Source organism: Patagioenas fasciata, chromosome 9 (assembly GCF_037038585.1).
Source record: "Patagioenas fasciata isolate bPatFas1 chromosome 9, bPatFas1.hap1, whole genome shotgun sequence".
NCBI lineage: Eukaryota > Metazoa > Chordata > Aves > Columbiformes > Columbidae > Patagioenas > Patagioenas fasciata.
Window position 1 is genome coordinate 1468348 of NC_092528.1, and position 19254 is coordinate 1487601.

General features: G+C 50.3%; 1 protein-coding gene across 1 annotated transcript; it reads left to right on the forward strand.

Moving 5' to 3' along the window:
* Positions 1-4221: 4221 nt before the first annotated feature.
* Positions 4222-7336, forward strand: LOC139828669 (olfactory receptor 14J1-like). The gene is made up of 2 exons (XM_071812811.1): positions 4222-4240; positions 6429-7336. The coding sequence occupies exons 1-2, from the start codon at positions 4222-4224 to the stop codon at positions 7334-7336; spliced, it is 927 nt and encodes a 308-aa protein (XP_071668912.1).
* Positions 7337-19254: the final 11918 nt, after the last annotated feature.

The following is a 19254-nucleotide window of genomic DNA, read 5'->3' on the forward strand; positions in this document are numbered from 1 at the left end:
AGAGGAAATACTGCTTTGTTGCTGTTTATTATGGAAATGCTCACTCTTTGGCTGTTTCTGAAATCCCCCTAATCATCCGCACCAGACTTGAAGCCTTTAGGAAAGTGATCACAGAGCCTTGGCTTGTAAGAGCATTTTAGATGTTAGTGAGCCCTCTGCTGCCGTGATCCCGAACTGCAGACGCTGAAAGAATGAAGAAACCTCTGATGAAGTGAAAGGCAGAAGCAAAACCCAAGTTCTGTGGGTGTTTGGGACCCCACGAAGGGCCATCACTGACACAGCTGTGAAGGAAACAACCAGTGCAGGTCCCTGTCCCTGGAGGCTGGTGAAGCAAAAGCCTTGAGACACTGGTTACGGGTGGGGAAGTTGATGTGGAAGTGGCTCTGATGCCATGTCAGCCCTTCATGTCTATTTACCATCAGGATGGCTGAGCCCTGACCCCAGAACCAGACCAAGGAGACCCTTTCTGTCTTATATTTCTCAGGCTCTACCAGTGCTCACTGTGAGGGTATTTGTGTTTTGGGGGTGTGTTTGGTGCCAAGTGCTGTTGCTTTAACCACAAGGCTCTGGTTTTCTGACGATTTGGCAATGACTGTGAGATACTGAAAACCCATTCAGCTTCTTTCATACACCTGGCAATGGTCATCAATCACCTAAGCTGTCCCAGTCCCAAACTTGCTCGAATCCTCAATTTGGGTCCATGCTCCAGCACTGAAATGCACACGTTCCTTCTGCTGTTGCCCTAAAATCAAAAAGAAAAATCAGTCTATTCCACATTAGTATGACCAGCCCATGCTCTTCAGGTCTTCTTCTTTAACACACTTACAGCTACATATGGACCACTCTCTTCCTGCACTCCCATGTGTCTCACAAAGCTTTCACTCTTGTCGTTCAGTAATGGGTCAACGCTCCAGGAGGCTCCATCCAAGTGTGGGCAGTGTAAGAGAGGAGCAGAGCAGGGTCAGCTCATGGGCCGTGGCTGAGCACAAACACCCCAGCAGCAGCCATTCCCCACCTCCCAGGCACAGCCATGCCCGCAGTATGCAAATGGCACTGCCATATATCATTAGTCCAAAAAAGCCTGCCTTCTTTCCAAAATCAACAACAATCTTTCTACCATTCCCCTTCGACCCCCAGATATCAGCTGCATTTGACTTGTGGCTCAGACATGGTTGTAAGGATTTGCTGAAGTCATCAGCCGTCACCCTTTACTACCCCACATCTCCTGACCCTCTGCCACACCACACATGGCCGGTCACTGCTGCTCAGGGCCTCACGCTCTACAGAAGAGGCCTTGAGCTTCTTGGCTCTTCCTGGTGCTTGTTATAATCTTCCTCACTCCCTCCAGATCTCAGGGTGAGATTTCTTGTTCATGACAGGGCCTTTGTAACCAACTCTTACAAAATGGTTGTCCTTCTGTGATCATCTGTGCAGAAGAAGTGATCACAGAAAAGCACCAAATATGTCAAATCTGATGCCGAGTGAAATGCAATAAAACCTTGTTGAGCCAGCCCTGTAGCTGTGTCTTTCCAGCAAGGAGTTTCTCCTGAGAAAGGGATCCAACCTCTGCCACTCTCTGCAGAGGCACATGAGCAGCGTCCATGCACCTGGGGACACAAAGGGTGACTTTTGCAAGATCACCCTCTATCTGGACCATTTAAAAATGTACCTGTGGATGGGGTATCAAGCCTTACAGTACAGCAGAGACTGGAGTTCTGAGCTCCCTTCAACTCCCTGTGTGACAGTCTGTAAAATTAATTAACCCAGTGAAAAAGTTGCTTTTGATTCTCTTCATAGCCTGAAGCACCACATGGCTCAGGAAACAATCCAGGATACCCAACCAGCACTCACATGCTCTGCACTTAAAGTTCAGGTGTTCCCTGGAATCTCAGCAGACACGTCACACTGATATCTGGGTTCAAGGAGCTAGTCTAAGCCTCATCTCCAGTTCTGTAACGGTGGCTTTGCTGCCTGGCTGATGTGCAGACTCTGTACATGGATGCTGACACCTCTTGAACAACCTGCTCTGAAAGGATGAACAAGGTGGTGTGTTCCTTCTGGAAGGGTATTAGAACAGCAAACAAGAGGAAGCTGGGTTGGAGGAAATTAAAAAGGATACAAAGGTTGTGATCAGGGCTGTTTATGGTTACTTGTAAAGCAGCCTTGCGCCTCATGTGAATTATTTCTGCAATCAGAAGGAACCTGAGAGCTTTCTCCAAATGAGAAACATGAAGGGGAAGGAAGGAAGGAAGGAAGGACAGTGTCATTCAGTCTCTAAGGCACCTCAAGAGGTGTCTTGACCAACCTCCTCCTAAAAGCAGGGTCAGACCAGATTAGTGAGGGGTCTATACAAACACATGGTGTTAACTTTCTGAGGTAGAGTGGATGCACACTGCTGGGAAACAGCTTCCAGTGCTTGACTTTCATCAGGAATTGAAAGTTTTTCCCTTTATGTACTGTCCTTCTAAGCCAAACCATCCAAATTACCTTTTACCCATCTACTTGCACACTGACAGAGACCATAATATCCTAAATTGGGCACAAGCACATTGTGGGGGATGACGCTGAATGCCTTGCTGACTTCCAGGTAACAGACCACCACTGCTCTGCCCACATCCAAACCCTATCCTTTAATCACAGAAAACAAAGAGCATGGACAGGCACAGCCTGCCCTGGGTAAACCCCGTCACCTTCTCTTCCAGACACCCAGAAATGGAGTCCCAGTGGACACGTTCTGGGGCACAGCCCTTAGTTCCCCTGCTCACCCATTGGCCATTTTGAGAAGTGCACACACTGAGTGAGAGCTGCCAGTGGTCAGGGAGTCCCCCCAGTCTCCATGAGCTTTCCAAGATGGTGGAGAGTGGCCTCCCTGTGACATCGTCCTGCTGTCTCAGCTCCTGGGATGCTGCCCCTGCTGTCCCATAGACTGGAAAGGGTTGTGTTAGTTCCAGTGATCCCTGACTTGATCCCATCCACGGCTGGTTGTTCTGCCTCCAGTCACAGAGGCCTGGGAGACCTTGTTGGTGAAGATGGAGGACAAGAGACACAGAGAATATCACTTGTTTCCATTATTAAATTCATTAGTGGCTACAAAGTGTCTTTATTTCTTCTTTAACTGCTCTTGCAGTAGTAAGAGCTCATTATGTGGCCCTTGAATTGCTTTACAGGTCTGGACTGAGCTCTGATCTGGACCGTTGCTGTGCTTGGAGGCTGCTGTCCTTGCACACCAGATGAACTGACTTCTGCTACCCTGCCTGGGAGTTTATTCCACCCGTGTCACAGCTCTGTCTGCAGCACTGACAGCTCCAGCTCCCCAGTCAGGCCCCTGGCTGAGGCCATTGCCTCACATCTGGGCTGAACCACCCCAGCTGTGGCACCAGCCCAGCTCTGACCTGCCACAAGAAACCTGGTACCAAGTGTCCAAGAGCCCATGTGTGCAAAGGCTATGCTTCAGAGCACAGACATGACATGGCCAAAGATTGATGAAGGTCTCTCTAGGCCTAGGAGTGTAAAACCAGAATAAAATACCTAAAGTCATTCAACTGAAGAAATTCCCATCCACAGTTTACAGAAATTAGATAATTTGCTGTAGCATTCCTGGTGTCCTATGTAAGGATGGGACCAGAAAATATGATTCTCATACTGATTTATTTTTTAAAACTAAAAAGACAATGCTAGAAAAAAGTGTCTCTGAAGAGGAGAGAGAATCAACATCACTGATTATTTGAGGCTGTTTGAAAGGATGTGCCTCAACAGCTCCAGGGACATGTGGAGGGAGCCCAGAGGTGACAGAGAAACGGACATCATGGGCTGCTCCTGTGCTGCTGAGCTGGGCTGGGCTTCTGGGACAGAGGGAGCTCATGGCAAGCGGCAGCGCTGCAGAGAGACAGCTCTGCCCAGGAGCAGCTCCTCTGCACACGCAGCAGGGCTGAGGGCTCTGCCTGCAGCACCGAGGACACAGGAGCCAGGCACAGAGAGGGGAAAGGCAATGTAGGTGGTTCGTTGCTGAGGGCTCACTGAGAGACAAATCTTCACAGTTCTAACATGGTAAGTCTCTGGCTGTAGGACAATGCAGCTGCATTTCCTGGAGGGAGACCCTAAAGATGATCCATCCCACAATTTACAGGATCTGTCAGGTCTCTCTCACAGTATCTCTGTTGTAGAGAAGAACACACTCCAGAGCAGGGCTTCCGTGCAGCACCATCAACGGGAAAGGGCATCATGGCACCTTTTGCTGAGAGTGACTGCAGGGGGAGTTCCCAGGGGGCCCAGGGCTGTCCTGCAGAGCAGGGTCCCTGCAGCCCAGGGCTGTGCCGGGGCAGGGACTCTGCCGCCTGCCAGGGTCAGTGCTCAGCCTGCCCAGGAAGATCTCAACAACACTGAAGGGAGAAGCTGTCGCATGAAGGAGCAAACCCTATAGGGCAGGAAATGTGTTTCTGCTGTGGAGAGGGTGCTGTGTGGGTCAGCACTGCTCACAGCTCCAGATCACCCCCAGCATTTTTCCAAGGGGATGCCTCAAGGACAAGATCAGTGCAAGGATTACCAGACAGATAAGGAGCTTTCCTGAGCCTGTCTTTTCAGTTTCCTCTCCCAAGGGGTGTGGGGTGCAGGAAAGGATAAAATGAAAATGAGCTCTCATGCTTAAACAAGTCACTGAGACTCCTGAACTGCAACTCTGAGTGATCAGCACATCTGCCAGAAGGCTCATAACATCCCTTCACCACCCCTCTGCCTGTGCACAGCACCTGCATCACCTTTGCTGGACCCCTCAGCCTAGTCTGACCTGTCCTGTTTTCCAGTCTGCAAACAGGAAGATGCCCCCAGGCAGTGCCCTGTGAACAGGCAGGATCTGTAGGGCCAGGGGGAGGGCACAGAGGGTGGGATGGGGTCTGTGAACACTGACAGGGAAGAGACATGGACAGGGAAACACCTCCCAGGGGGAGAATCTCCATGCAGCAGGGAAATGATCAGAAATGAGAGGAAACTAAACCCAGAATTGTTATGAGAGGGAGAACAGAGAAAAGTCCCCGTGATCCCCTGCAGTGCAGATCCCTCCTGTGAGCAGCCCCCTGGCCTCCTGTCCCACCCAGCAAAGCCTCTGCCCTCAGGGCCGGGGGCTCCAAGGCATGAAGCAGCTCCTGTGCAGCCAGAGCTCCAGTTCCTCTGCAGAGCACAGGGGCTGAGAGCAGCTGCCCGGCAATGTTGGTGTCTGGGAGGTGGCTGCACAGCTGGGGAAGGGTGACGCTCTCTGAGTGCCCGGCTGCCTCTGCCCTGGCCTCTCTCACACCCACCCTCACTGCATTGTCCTTCTTGCTCCCCTGCTCTGGGTCACTGCTGTTGGGATCTTGTTCTTGCTGTCAGGCTCTCTGGGGATGGCAGTTTCAGCTGCAGAGTCACAGCCTCCTCTTGTGGGTCCTTTCCTGCAGGTGTGTCCATAGGAACACGTGTCCCAGCTTTGCTCTGCCCTGTGGGGCTGTGGGCAATGCAGTCTGTGGGACTGGGGAATGAGCTGAGTCTCCTTCAATCAAATGCCATCATTAGGATTCTTGGCTGTTTCCTTCCAAGCTCTGAGATTTCCTCCAGGATGCAAACCTGTCCTATAGCACTTCAGCATTATCTGAATTCACCACAGAGAAGTGCAGAAATTCTATGATGTAGGAAATGCTGTTGGGTTTGTGAAATCTGCCGTGTGTGTCCTGGGCTAAATGTGGGGAGCTGAGACCTTAAGAAAGGGTGAGACATGTTGTGGTCTGAGGTAGATCCCTCTTCTCCGTAGCTCCCAGTGGCTTTTCAGGGTAACATGGGAGTGTGATCAGGCTCCATCTCAGAAAGGTGCCAGCCCAGGGCAGCTGGAGCAAGACAGAGGGACAGAGCAGCTGCCCTCACTCTGCACTGACCCACAGGCATCCTCTGGTCTCGCAGGACTCGCTCTGTTCTCCCTGAGTGCCGCAGAAATGCTGAGGGTTTCTGACACCCAACAACACTCTGCACTGAATATGGTGGGAGACGTAAAAATCCTGGAACTCCTAAACTGCCTTCACCACCTCTGTTCCTTGTGAATGGGAAACCAAGTGCTGACAGCTCTTCTGTGTTAGCAGAACCAGGGCAGTTCCCACCGTTCCCGTGGCCCCACTTCTGCAGAGCTGGGCTGAGTTACCGAGAGCCCATGGGCACAGGCCCTGCTCTTGGTTGCACATTTGGGAAGCACCAAGCAGGGCTCCAGCCATAGTGCTGGAGAAAGTTCTCATAGAAAAACAAAAGGGTGTCTGTGTGTGACTGGAGAGTGTCTATAGGAGTTGGTTTGATTTTTGTCAGAGAACTCTTCCCTGGAGTCTCTTTTTTTTTTCTCATGACAGCGCCCCATGTCCAGGAAAAGCAAATGTCCAACAGCAGCTCCATCACCCAGTTCCTCCTCCTGCTGTTCACAGACACACGGAAGCTGCAGCTCCTGCACTTCTGGTTCTTCCTGGGCATCTACCTGGCTGCCCTCCTGGGCAACAGCCTCATCATCACCACCATAGCTTGTGACCAGCACCTCCACACCCCCATGTACTTCTTTCTCCTCAACCTCTCCCTCCTCGACCTGGGCTTCATCTCCACCACTGTCCCCAAATCCATGGACAATTCCCTCTGGGACACCAGGGCCATCTCCTACCCAGGATGTGCTGCCCAGTTCTTTTTTTTCATGTTCTGTGCTACAGCAGAGTATTCTCTTCTCACCGTCATGTCCTACGACCGCTACGTTGCCATCTGCAAACCCCTGCACTACGGGACCCTCCTGGGCAGCAGAGCTTGTGTCCATATGGCAGCAGCTGCCTGGGCCACTGGGTTTCTCAATGCTCTGCTGCACACGGCCAACACATTTTCACTGCCACTCTGCAAGGGCAATGCCCTGGACCAGTTCTTCTGTGAAATCCCCCACATCCTCAAGCTCTCCTGCTCAGACACCTATCTCAGGGAAGCTGGGCCTATTGTGGTTAGTGCCTGTTTGGCTTCTATGTGCTTCATTTTCATCATGCTGTCCTATGTGCAGATCTTCAGAGCTGTGCTGAGGATCCCCTCTGAGCAGGGACAGCACAAAGCCTTTTCCACCTGCCTCCCTCACCTGGCTGTGGTCTCTCTGTTTGCCAGCACCTCTTTTTTTGCCTACCTGAAACCCCCCTCCATCTCCTCCCCATCCTTGGACCTGCTGGTGTCTGTTCTATACTCGCTGATACCTCCAACATTGAACCCCCTCATCTACAGCATGAGGAACACGAAGCTCAAGGACGCCCTGAGGAAACTAATAGCGGGATGCATTTCAAAACTAATAAAGAGTTCATCATCTTCTCTTTAATAGATAACAGTTTTAATGTAACTTATTAGAGGCCCAGACTTGTGTGTGTGTGTGATGGTGGTGGTTATTCTTTAATAAATCCTTTTATGTTTGTCATCCCCTTTCTAATTCACTGTCTGCTTTTCATTTTCAACCGGCTGGCTGCATAAATATGGAGCCATCCTCTCTGTGTATTTAAATGAAATAAAGGGCTCTGCAGTGATGTTTTCCTCTGAGCTTCTTCCTCGAAGGCTTTTCTGGAGCTGCAGGGACAGTTACTATGTGTGGGAGAAGGGCGAAAAATGTCCAACATGGCAGCACTGCCAGGGAGCACCGGCGCTTGGTCTTCCAGACCTGTTCTGGTTCCACTCCCACACTCTCCTTCTCATCCCTTGTGTTGGTGCAAGGCCTGAGTGCTCTGGCAGCTTGGTCCCTGTCCTGCTGTGTGTCAGTGCTGTGAGCGCAGGCAGGGACAGGCAATGGGCACTGCTGTGACAGAGCTGGCCTCACAACAGGGCTCTCCTCAGGGCAGTGCACAATGTTTTATATCTTCTTGCAAATTTTTTTCTCAAGCATGTTCCTACAAAAGTGGCCACAGATGAAAACACCGTTGTACAGCTGAACAGTGTGTGTGTGCAGTGCTGGCACTCAGCAGTGTCCTCTCACAGCCAGGCCTCCTGCCAGAGACCTGCAGGACCAGCAGAGCAGGGGCTGGACTGTGCCCCTATGCACTGGACACCCCACAGAAGCTGCCCCAGGGCATCGTCATGGACTGACCCCTCACAACCACCATATTCAGCACTGGCCTCAAACAACAGTTCATAGAAGTTCTTTGTGCCTCCATGGAGAGACACTAAATGAGTAGGTCAGAAATCCATGTTGCATTGTACAGATGAGACGTGAGCACGCACATCATGTACGAGAGGTGACATGAACCTAAGTGAGCACAAACAACATCAGCTATTCCTGGGGGTTCCATCAAGGCCTGTGGGACAGACAGTGTGTCGAGGTCACTTCATGTTGGGAGTAACATCCCATGGGAAACCACCCACTGGGCTCTTCTTCCTTGAACTGAGGTCCCCGTGTCCATTCCTCATGACGTGGGACATCTCAGCTCAGTGCAGAGCAGGGTGACACACCACAGGGCTGAGGTGTCTCCCGTCCCTTTGGAGTGGCAACAGGAGGCCAGAGGGACACTGTGACTCCTGCCTGTGTGTGTAAAAGGGACAGACTCTGTCTCTGAGCACCCCTGGGTGCATAAGAATTCCTGAGACTGGCTCTGATGTAACCCTGGCGTTTCTGTGTGTGACTCCAGGAACAATCCCCAGTGGCCCAGTGAGATTCATCTCAGCTGCTGGGACAGGCTCATTGCAAGTGCTCCTGTCTGCTACATCACCCTTGTCCATGATTCTGGATTGTGCTTTCAAAAATGACTGCAGAATCAGAGAAGTTCTGATGACCTTGGGAAAGGACGATGTCAAACTCACTTTCAAGAAGGGCAGGAAGGAGAATCTGAAGAATTACGGGCTGGTCAGCCTACCTCCATCCCTGGGAAGTGGATAGTCTGCATCTTCCTGTACCGATCTCCAGGCACCTGAAGGACAAGGAAGGGATTGCTGAACCAAAATGAGTGGAAACCCCAGGGAGTCACAAGAAATGCTCTGAGCCCATTCTAGAGCTTTAGACCCCGGGGAATGAGCTCAGTGACATTGCAGCCCATCCAGTTGCATCTGTGTCCCTCACTGAGCAGCACAACCAGCGTGCAGTCACCCCATGGTTCTGCAGCCAACCTGCTCTGCAGAGCACCAGTACCAGGTTGGGGTCCTGTGGGGGGCACAGGGAAGGGGCCAGGAGCACCAGAGCAGATCAGAGGAGGAATGGGGGAGGTCATACCGGAGCTGACCTGGGCTGGAAATTGCCCTGGAGAGAAAAATGCTGGTGTTCAGCTGCCCCAAGATAACACCCAGAGTTGAGGGTACAGGGCCAGAAGTCCTTGCTGTCCTGCTGCTTCACCAGGCCTGGGAAGTAGCTGGAGAAGGACTGGTGTCCCCCACTTGCCATCTCTTAGTGCATCATCCCTCATGAAGGGTGGCATGGAAAGCAAGTCTGGGACCCTGTGTCAGGACTTGCACTGCAGAAAGTATTCACCCAGAACCCACATCTATTACTTCAGTCCTGGTGCTCATCACATGTCCTTAAGACAAACTTATGCACCCCTCTTGTCAACCTTACCCCAAAAGCCACCCCTAGACACGGCTCCTGAGCTGGGGTCGAGCTGGAGAACTGTGGTTCAGCTGTGACCAGAGGAAGGACAAGGCCTGTCCTGGGTCCTCCAAAGGGCTGGCAGCCTCTGTGATCTCCACCAGAAAAGGTAGCATGCAGGAAACTGTAGAACATCCCCATGCCCATTGGAGGCCCTTAGGAAGTGTTCCTCTCTCCAAATATCTAGTCCAACTTGTTGCTGCATGAACAACGAGGAGAAACTGCCCCAGGACCCTCATTCCAGACCCCATCTCTTCCAACCCATACAGGCAGTGCTCTCCCCCTTGGCACTGAGGTGGTTCCAGGGACTCAAGACACACCTGTAGGAGGAGATGTTGGATAGGGATATGGTGTCCTTCAGTGCTCCTCATGGTACCTCCTGCTGGGCTTCGTGCCACTGGTCACCACCCTCTGAGCCTGGATGTTCAACCAGTTCTCAGTGGTGCTAAACAGGAATATGCCCAGGAGCACATTGGGCTGCACTGGGAGGAGCGTGGCCACCCAGACAAGGGCACTTATTGTCCATCGTGACTCAGCACTGGTGTGGTCACATCTGGAGCGGTGTGTCCCAGTGTGAGGTTCCCCATTCTGGAGGAACAGGGAGGAGCTGCCATGTGGCCAGAGAAAGTCTGGGTCACATGTGGAGATGTTGAGAGACCCAAACTTCTTCAGCCTGGTGAAGAGGAGGCTGAGGAAATGTGCTGTTTTTACTGAAACTGAGTTAATATTATTCATGCATTTTCCTTCACATCCAGTACAGTCTTTTGTTTAGATTTACTATGAGAATAGTGAGATAATGCTGTTTCTTCCCTGGGATAGAGTTCATTTTTCATTTTAGCAGCTTCACAGTGTTTGGCATTTGCTATGAAAGGAATGTCAGAACTCACTGAGATCTTGGTTGTTGTCAGGGAAACCAAGGACTTCTTTGGCCATCCAGCTGCAGATGCAGATTGGCAGGAGGGGACACAGACAGGACAGCACCTGGATTGACATGCAGGCTTAACGATTAAATATTATCTATGATTAGCGTCATGCTCAGTCTAAAGCTGGAGCCGGCTTTTAGGGCTTGTTACATCCGTTACTCTGGGTTTTCCAGCTGGTTTGGTTGTTCCATTCACAAGTTTCATTCTGTCAGGAGTTCGATGTCAGTTCGGCCTTTTGCGGTTCTACCATTCTGCAGTTGGCCTTTGGGCCTTTCTGTCTGTTGCCCTTTTGCTCTCTCTTGCTGGGATGGGCTGCTCAGGACCAAGGTGCTCCCTTCTGCAGGACTGGCTGTTCCGTGTGACTGGAGTTACACGGGGGATAGCACTGAGTATATTTTCTTAATTTAATTTATCTATTTCTATTTAATTTTCCTTGACTATTGTCAGTGAAACCAAGGGCTTCTCTGGTGTCCAGCTGCAGGATCAAATTGGTAGGAGGGGGCACAGATAGGACAGCACCTTGACTGACATCCAGGTCAATCAACAAGCTATTCTCTACCATTAGCGTCATTCTCGGTATAAAGCTGGAGATGCCTTTTCCAGCCAGTTAGTTTTGGTTTTCTGGCTACTTTGGTTGGCTCTGTTCAGAAGTTCCATTCTATTGGGAGTCCAGTGTTATTTCATTTTTTTGATGTTTTGCTGTTTTTCAGTTGGCCTTGGGCCTCCCTGCCTTTTTCACTTCTAATTTCTGTTGCTGGGACCAGCTCTTCAGGACCAGGGTGCTCTCTTCTTTTGGGCTGTCTGTTCAGCACAACTGGAGTTATGTGGGGGATTGTACTGAATATCATATATTTTACTTTATGTATAGCTTAGTATGTATATTTTAGTATATTAGTAGTAGTAGTGCATTATTTTTATTGTCTTATTTTTTTTATTTTATAAACCCACAAGTTTCTCCCTTCCCTTTCAGTTCTCTCCCTTGTCCCACCTGGGGACTGCGAGCAGGATGTGAGCAGCTGTCATGGTCTTAGTTGGTGGTTGTGGTAAAATCATGAAAAGAAAGGGCAGTAGTAGCTTCAGAAAACTTGAAAATCACTTTCTAAGATGATGGCAATTTCTTTTTTTTTTTTTTTTTTTTTGTTGGTAGAGGGAACAGCATGAAAAAGGAAAACCGTCAGAAACTGCAGCTCTGGATGTTCAGAGTGGACCGCGGGATGAAGAAATGTCATTCTGAGTACAGTGCTGTGGTCATTCAGAAGGACTCTGGATCAGCAATGACTTTGTGATTCCAGGAACAGCTGGTGAGGATGGAGAGATAGCAGCACAGGTGGGGACACACTGGGGTGACAACAAGGTGGGAAAGCGCATGGGGTGTCTACAGCCTGTAGGGAAACAGCCACAGGCCTGGGACAGTGTAGGATGGACTGTGGTGGACATGGCCAAGGACACTGGCAAGGCTGAAGGTCCCTGAAAGAGCCAAGGTCTTTGTCCCCTTGGCTATGGCTGATGTCCCTGACAGCGAGGCCTAAGAGGAGACACATGGTTGTCATGGCCATGGCACCCATTGCCTCCTTGCACCCCCAGGGAGTGTCACACCATTGTCCTGCACTGGGCATCACACTCCCCACATCCCCAGGAAGAGCCCTGAGCCACACATGAGGGACAGGATCTCCCTTCCTAGGGGCAGGGGCTCAAGGCTTGGCCATTGTCCCTCATCAAACAAACCAAGGGTTTTCTCAGCATCAGAGCTGCTGCACTTTGCCTTTGCCTGATGCAATCACTGTCTCCAATTCTCTGCACTAACGAGTCCCCGGGGAGCCTTTGTCAGTAACAGCCCTCAGTGGGACCCATTAATGCTTCAAGGTACTTTGGAGTTTTCTCTGACTTGGACTTCTTGAGCAGATTCTTCAGTCTGTGCTTGGTATCTGAGGTTCATGGACTCAGCACCAAATACACCATAAGGCTCATTAAAACACAGAAAACCCTAAGGAGCAATGCTTCTTTCTGTAATCTCATTCAAATCTTTAAGACTTGTAGAATTACCTGGAGAGGTTTCAAGGGAACACTTGCTGATGAAGATTTCAAAGAAGATTTCATAAAGGAGGGTTTTTTCTTTCAAGGGTATTTTCTGTCATTTTTCAGTGTATAGGAGAAGTGACAGCAGCATTCGACACTGGACATTGATCCCGAGGGTCTCCTGAAGACATCTGGACAGGCACGAGAACAGTCCCTTGAGGCTGGACACTGTATGGACAACCTCGCTCCTCACCCCAAACACCCAGTCTGCTGGTTCCCTCATCGGCCACCAGAGACTTGCACCACTTTTCCTCACATCAGACTTCTCCACTGAGCTCTGCAGGAGATGCTGCAGCTCCTGTGCACCAGCTCCACCTGCTCTCCTGTGCAAACACTGCACAGTTTAACAAACAGTAAAACACTTTCCTCAGCTGTGTGTGTAAGCTGCATCTGATGAGGTCCATCATCCACTAGGGACATCCACACAAGAACTGGTTTACACAGAGAGATAGGAGAGGATAGAAATAAACACAATGAACGTGTTGACTGTCATGTTAATTAGAGCTCTGAAGAATGGGGCAAGTTCGTAACTCCCTGAAGCTCAAAGCAAGAACCAGACAGTTGAGAGGAACTGAATGACCAAAGAGCAAGTGGAGGAGAAACCTGAGAGCACTGGGAAGGGCAAACGTCCAGACAGTGCTGGAAAGTTGTCCTTTGACATGGACATTAGATCAGGAGAGGTGGGAACTCCTGAATGACAAGGGAGGTGAAATAATAGAGTGTTGGTAATAGAAGTACAGGGGAAGACCGTTATCTCTTCTCCTGCTCTTAGTACACTTCCCATTAATTCACTTTTTGGCTCTTTTTTTTCTTTCTTTGTTTTAATATGTAAAACATCCAAAACCAAAACCAAAAATCACACCAAAAAAACACACACAAAAAGCCAACACAAAAAACATAAAAAAAAAAAAAGAGAAACAAAAACCGAACCCACACAAACAAACAAACCCCCTAAAAAACCATTGAAAACCAAAAAAGAACAACAAAGAAGTGCACCTTTCAATGCAGACATCAGTCATCAGTTGTCCCACCATAAACAGCCAGTGCTGTTTTAGGGGTCCCAATGTACCTGAGGTGCCTCCCTGGAATTGGCATCTGTCACACAGGACCTGGGGAGACCAGAGCACCTTGTAATGCAGGTGGAGCCTGGGCAGGGGTTCCTGGGGCACCTGCACTGGCACCAGGTGTTTGTGTCCCTGTAGCTGAAGACATTTGTGTCCTAAATCCATGCCCAGTTCTGGAAAACTCTTTCAAAGAAAAGTAACCCTCCTAGAAAGACTCTCAAATGAATGAATGAATGAATGAATGAATGAATGAATGAATGACTAAATAAATAAATAGAAAGAAAGAAAGAAAGAAAGAAAGAAAGAAAGAAAGAAAGAAATGAATGAGAAGTATGTTGACACCTTCCTTTGCTTTGGATCTTTGTCTTCAGTTCTTCGTATTTTAATTTTCATTGACATTAGCTGACATACAATGAGTTTACAAGCAAGAAGCCAAGATCATTTTGTGTCTTGCATAGTGCCCCATGCCCTCTAAACCTTTCCTGCCCAGGACTCCCCACACTTTGCCCAGAGCGAGTCACACTGAGGTGTTGGCTGGTTCACTGGCTGAGATGTTGGTTTAGATGGTCACCTACAGCACAGGTGGATCCTGCCCCATCATCATCTGCTCTGCTCCAGTTAGAAACAGAGCCCAACATCACAATGGGACCATAAGAGAACTGAGGTTGAAGGGACCTCAGGAGTCTGCAGTCCAACCTGTCACCAACTGGGTCACACCAAGGTGTTCAAGCCTTGATCCAATTAGAGCTTTAGCAGGACTAGAGAAGTGATCATCCCTTTGTACTCAGCACTGGTGAGACTGCACCTTCAATCCTGGGGTTTGTTTTAAGCCCCTCATGGCAAGGAAGACATTGAGGTGCTGGAGAGAGTTCAGAGGAGGGCGACGAGGGTGGTGAAGGATCTGGAGCACCAGTGTTATGAGGAGCGGTTGAGGGAGCTGGGGCTGTTCAGCCTTGAGAAAAGGAGGCTCAGGGGAGACCTTGTCACTGTCCACAACTGCCTGGAAGGAGGTTTGATCATGGTGGGTGTTGGTCTCTTCTCCCAAGTAGCAAGTGATAGGACAGGAGGAAATGGCCTCAAGCTGCACACGGGGAGATTTAGATTGGATATTAGGAAAAAAATTCTTTCGGGAAAGGGTTTAGAAGCAACAGAACAGACTGCCCAGCAAGGTTGTGGAGTCACCATCACCGAAGGTGTTTAAAAGACATATAAATGATGCACTTAGGGATATGTTTTAGTGCCAGATTTAGGTTAGGGTTGGACTTGGTGATCTTAAGGGCCCCTTCCAACCACAATTATTCTCTGATTCTATGAAACGTCATTTTTGATATTTTCTTTCTCAGAGGACCTTGCAACCTCCCTGAGAGCCAGGACTTTTCTGAGGTGTTGGAGAGATGTCTCACGGTCACACCAGCCAGTTCCACCAGCACCTGTCTGTCCTTTCCCAGACCAAACCTTTTCTCCATAACCCAACCTTCCAGGCGAATTTCTGGGACACAGCACATGCTGTCCAGGTCTTCTGGGCCTGTTCAGAAGAGAGCAGCAGGCCAACATGTTGATGGGTTCCCTGTGCACTTCAAAGCTTTCCTGTCCATTTCTTTCAATGCTCCACTTACACCCAACCTTTCTGGTCCTTAAGCTGTGGATGAGGGGATTGAGCAGGGATGTGGGGATGGTGCAGAAAAAAGGCTTTGTCAAACTCTCTCAGGAGGGCTGTTCTGGACATCCCGCAGTCAAGGATGAGGTTGCTGGAGAAACCAGTGGCATTGATTTGAGGTCCAGGTGGAGAAGGCCTTGTGCCTGTCTACAGTGGAGGAGAGCAGTGATGCATTCATGGGATGCCCATGTGAACAGAAACGGAACAAATGGCTCCAGGGGACAAAAGGCCCTCCAGCCAGTTCTTTACCCATTACAGATACACCATCCAGGCCATGAGCTGCAGCTTCTCCCGGAGATGCTGTGCGATACGGTGTCAAAGGCTTTACTGCAGTCTAAGGACACAACACCCACAGCCTGTGTGGTGGATTCACTCCCCACGACAGACTTTGCCTCATCTGCTCAGCCGGTCACCTTGTCATAGAAGGAGATCAGGCTGGTCAAGCAGGACCTGCCTTTCACAAAGCCATGCTGATTGGGCCCGATTGCTCGTCTCGTATGTGTGACCTCACAGTCCTTTCCCAGCCATGTTCCTGCTGTTGGCCTATCCCCTGCAGAGGCAGAAGTGTCCAGCACCTCTGGGTGAAGAACCTTTTCCTCATGTCCAACTGACCCTCCCCTGGCACATCTTACTTCCATTCCCTTGGATTCTGTCAATGGTCACCACAGAGAAGAGATCAGTACCTTCCCTTCCTTCTCCCCTTGTGAGGAAACTGTAGCCACCATGAGGTCTACTTTTAGTCTTCTCTTCAGTTCTGATGCTCAGAAACCCCTTGGTTTGCTTTCTGAAGCAGAAAGGAGAAGCCATGACCTCCAGGCAATGGGAAGGGGCATCCTGTCCCTCACACACGGCTCAGGGCTGTTCCTGGGACCATGGGATGTGGGTGTGCAAGGCCCAGGGAAGGACAACACTGGGACAACAACTTCCAGCTTCCCCACGGGGCTGCAAGGAGGCAGCGAGGCCCCAGTGCCATGAGGACAACATGGCTTCTCCTGGGCCTCAGTGGCAGAGACAACTGCCATGACCAAGGGGACAGACACCTGGGTTCTGTGGGTCCCTTCCAGCCTTGCCAGCACCCTTTGCCATCACCACAGGCTGTTCTACACGGTCCTACCCCTGCCCCTCTTTCCCTGCAGGCTGCAGACACCCATCTGGCTTCCTCACCTGCTCTCAGCCCAGCATTTCTGCACCTTCACTGCTGTGTCTGCACCCTCACTGGCTGCTCTTTGGAACACAAACCATGGGCTGATCCAGCTCCCTCTGGGTGACCTCTTGCACCACAGCACTGCCCTTCCACTGACATTTCTTCCTCCTCATATCCAGTCCTCACCTTCCAAGTTGCACATGTCCCTGCTGCTGTCCCGTCATGTTCTCAGGCGGGATGGATATGAAAACCCATCTCCAAGGCCTCTTCCTGGGTAGGGCCTGTGGGCACTTTGGCAGACGCTCTTTCCCAGCCATGTCCCTGCTGCTGGGCTGTCACCTCCAGAGACAGAACTGACCTCACTGCCCCTTCACAGCCACAGGATTCTGACTGGATTATGAGTGTCTGAGACACAACTGACCTCATAATACCACACCCATCCATCCCCCTCCTTATGGCCCAGGACCTGACCAAGACTGAAGCATGTCCTACACAGTCCTACACCTGCCCCTCTTTCCCACAGGCTGCAGACACCCATCTCGTTTCCTCACCTTCTTCAAATTTGTCAAATATATTTCCTACTAACACTGTGGGTGAAAAGCACTCCTCACTGGAACTCCTGTGCTTCCGGTAACACCTTCTGTATCTCCTCTTCTACCCTTCCTTATTTTTTTTTTTTTACTATACTTCCACCTATTCTCTCTCCAGAAACCTCTCCAAGGCAAAAATTCTGTCAAATCACAGAGTAACTCAGGTTTACAGAGAGCTCTTGTCTCACTCGTCTTGTCTCACTCTCCTGCTCAAGGCAGGGTGAACCTTGTCTCACTCTCCTGCTCAAGGCCTCCACCCAGGTTTGCATCACCCTCAAGGCACTTAGAGGGCTCTCTGTTATATCTTAGAAAGGGAGAATAAAGATGTTGAACAGTGTTGTTCAAGTGCTGGTCACTGAGAGATGACACCAGTAACTGGCTGCACGGAGGACTTTGCACCACTGATGATATTTGGGCTTGACGGTTCAGCCAACTTCCCACCCAGCATCCACTTCTTGAGCCCCATCAGCACCACTCTGGCCAGAAGGAGACCATGGCTGAGCCTTGCAAACACCCTGTACACAACATGCCTTTCTTTCCCCTGTCCATTTGGGTTCAGCAATCCCTTCCTTGTCCTTCACATTCCTGGAAATGGCTGCAGGAGGAGTGTCCCATCCCCTTCCCAGGATGGGATGAAGGGTGGCCAGCCTGTAGTTATCCCAGTTCTTGTTTGTGCTCTTCTTGAAGATGGGTTTGAGATGCGTTTTCGAAGGACCCCAGAACCATTCTGGTTTCTATGGCACTTTTGAGAGCATAATCCGGAGTCATGGGCAAGGGTGACATAGCAGACTGGAGCACTTGCAATGAGCCTGTCCAAGGCAGCTGAGATCAATCTCACTGAGCCAGTGGGGTTTGTTGCTGGAGTCACACACAGAAATGTCAGGGTCTGTCAGGTGTCCACATCTGAGCTGACCTCTTGGACTCCTTGTGCACCCAGGGATGTTCAGAGACAGAGTCTGTCCCTTTTACACACTGAGGCAGGAGTCACAGTGTCCCTCTGGCCTCCCGTTGCCACTCACAAAGGACAGGAGACATCTCAGCCCTGTGATGTGTCACCCTGCTCTGCACTGAGCTGAGATGTCCCACGTCATGAGGAATGGACACGGGGACCTTGGTTAAAGGAAGCACAACCCAGTGCTGCATTCAGGTGATTTCCCATGGGGTGTTCCTCCCAATATGAAGTGACCTCAAGACCTTGTCTGTGGCACTGGCCTTCATGGAAGCCCAAAGAACAGTTGATGGTGTTTGTGTTCGCTTGCGTTCATGTCACCTCACGTACATGATGTGCGTGCTCACATCTCATCTGCACAAAGTTGCACACATCTCATCTGCACATTGACTGCTGACCTACTCATTGAGTGTCCATCCATGGAAGGAAGAACAACCTCTGTGGGTGAGAGGCCAGTGCTGGAAATGATGGTTTTGAGGGGCCAGTCGATGGTGATTGACCTGAAACTCCTTCCAAAGGGGTGTCCAGTGCACAGGGGCACAGCCCAGCCCCTGCTCTGCTGGTCCTGCAGGTCTCTGGCAGGAGGCCTGGCTGTGAGAGGACACTGCTGTGTGCCAGCCCTGCACACACACACTGTTCAGCTGTGCCCTGGGGTTTGAGTTTGTGGGACATTTTTTTAGACATATCCTTGAAGATATAAACCATCATGTACTGCGCTGGGGAGATCACCTTTCTATCTGGAAAGGTTGTTGTGAGGCCAGCTCTGTCACAGCAGTGCCCATTGCCTGTCCCTGCCTGCGCTCACAGCACTGACACACAGCAGGACGGGGACCAAGCTGCCAGAGCACTCAGGCCTTGCACCAACACAAGGGATGAGAAGGAGAGTGTGGGAGTGGAACCAGAACAGCTCTGGAAGAACAAGCGCTGGAGCTGCCTGGCAGTGCTGCCATATTGGACGCATTTCCCCTCCTTCCATGAACACAGGAACCATCGCTGCAGTTCTAAAAAGGGCTTGCAGGAAGGATATAGTGAAAAACAAGTCACTAAAGAGTCCTTTATTTTGTTTAGAGATAAGGAGAGCCCGGCTCCTCATTTACACAGCCAACAGTTATAAAAGAAAAGCCAACAGTGAATTAGAAAGGGGATGACAACATTATCACAATAAGAAAACAACTAATAACAACAAAAAATCCAGATGACAGGTTGGACCTCTAATTAGCTACATTAAAACACCTATGGAGAACCAGATGGGTAGTTTCTTGCTTGAGAACACA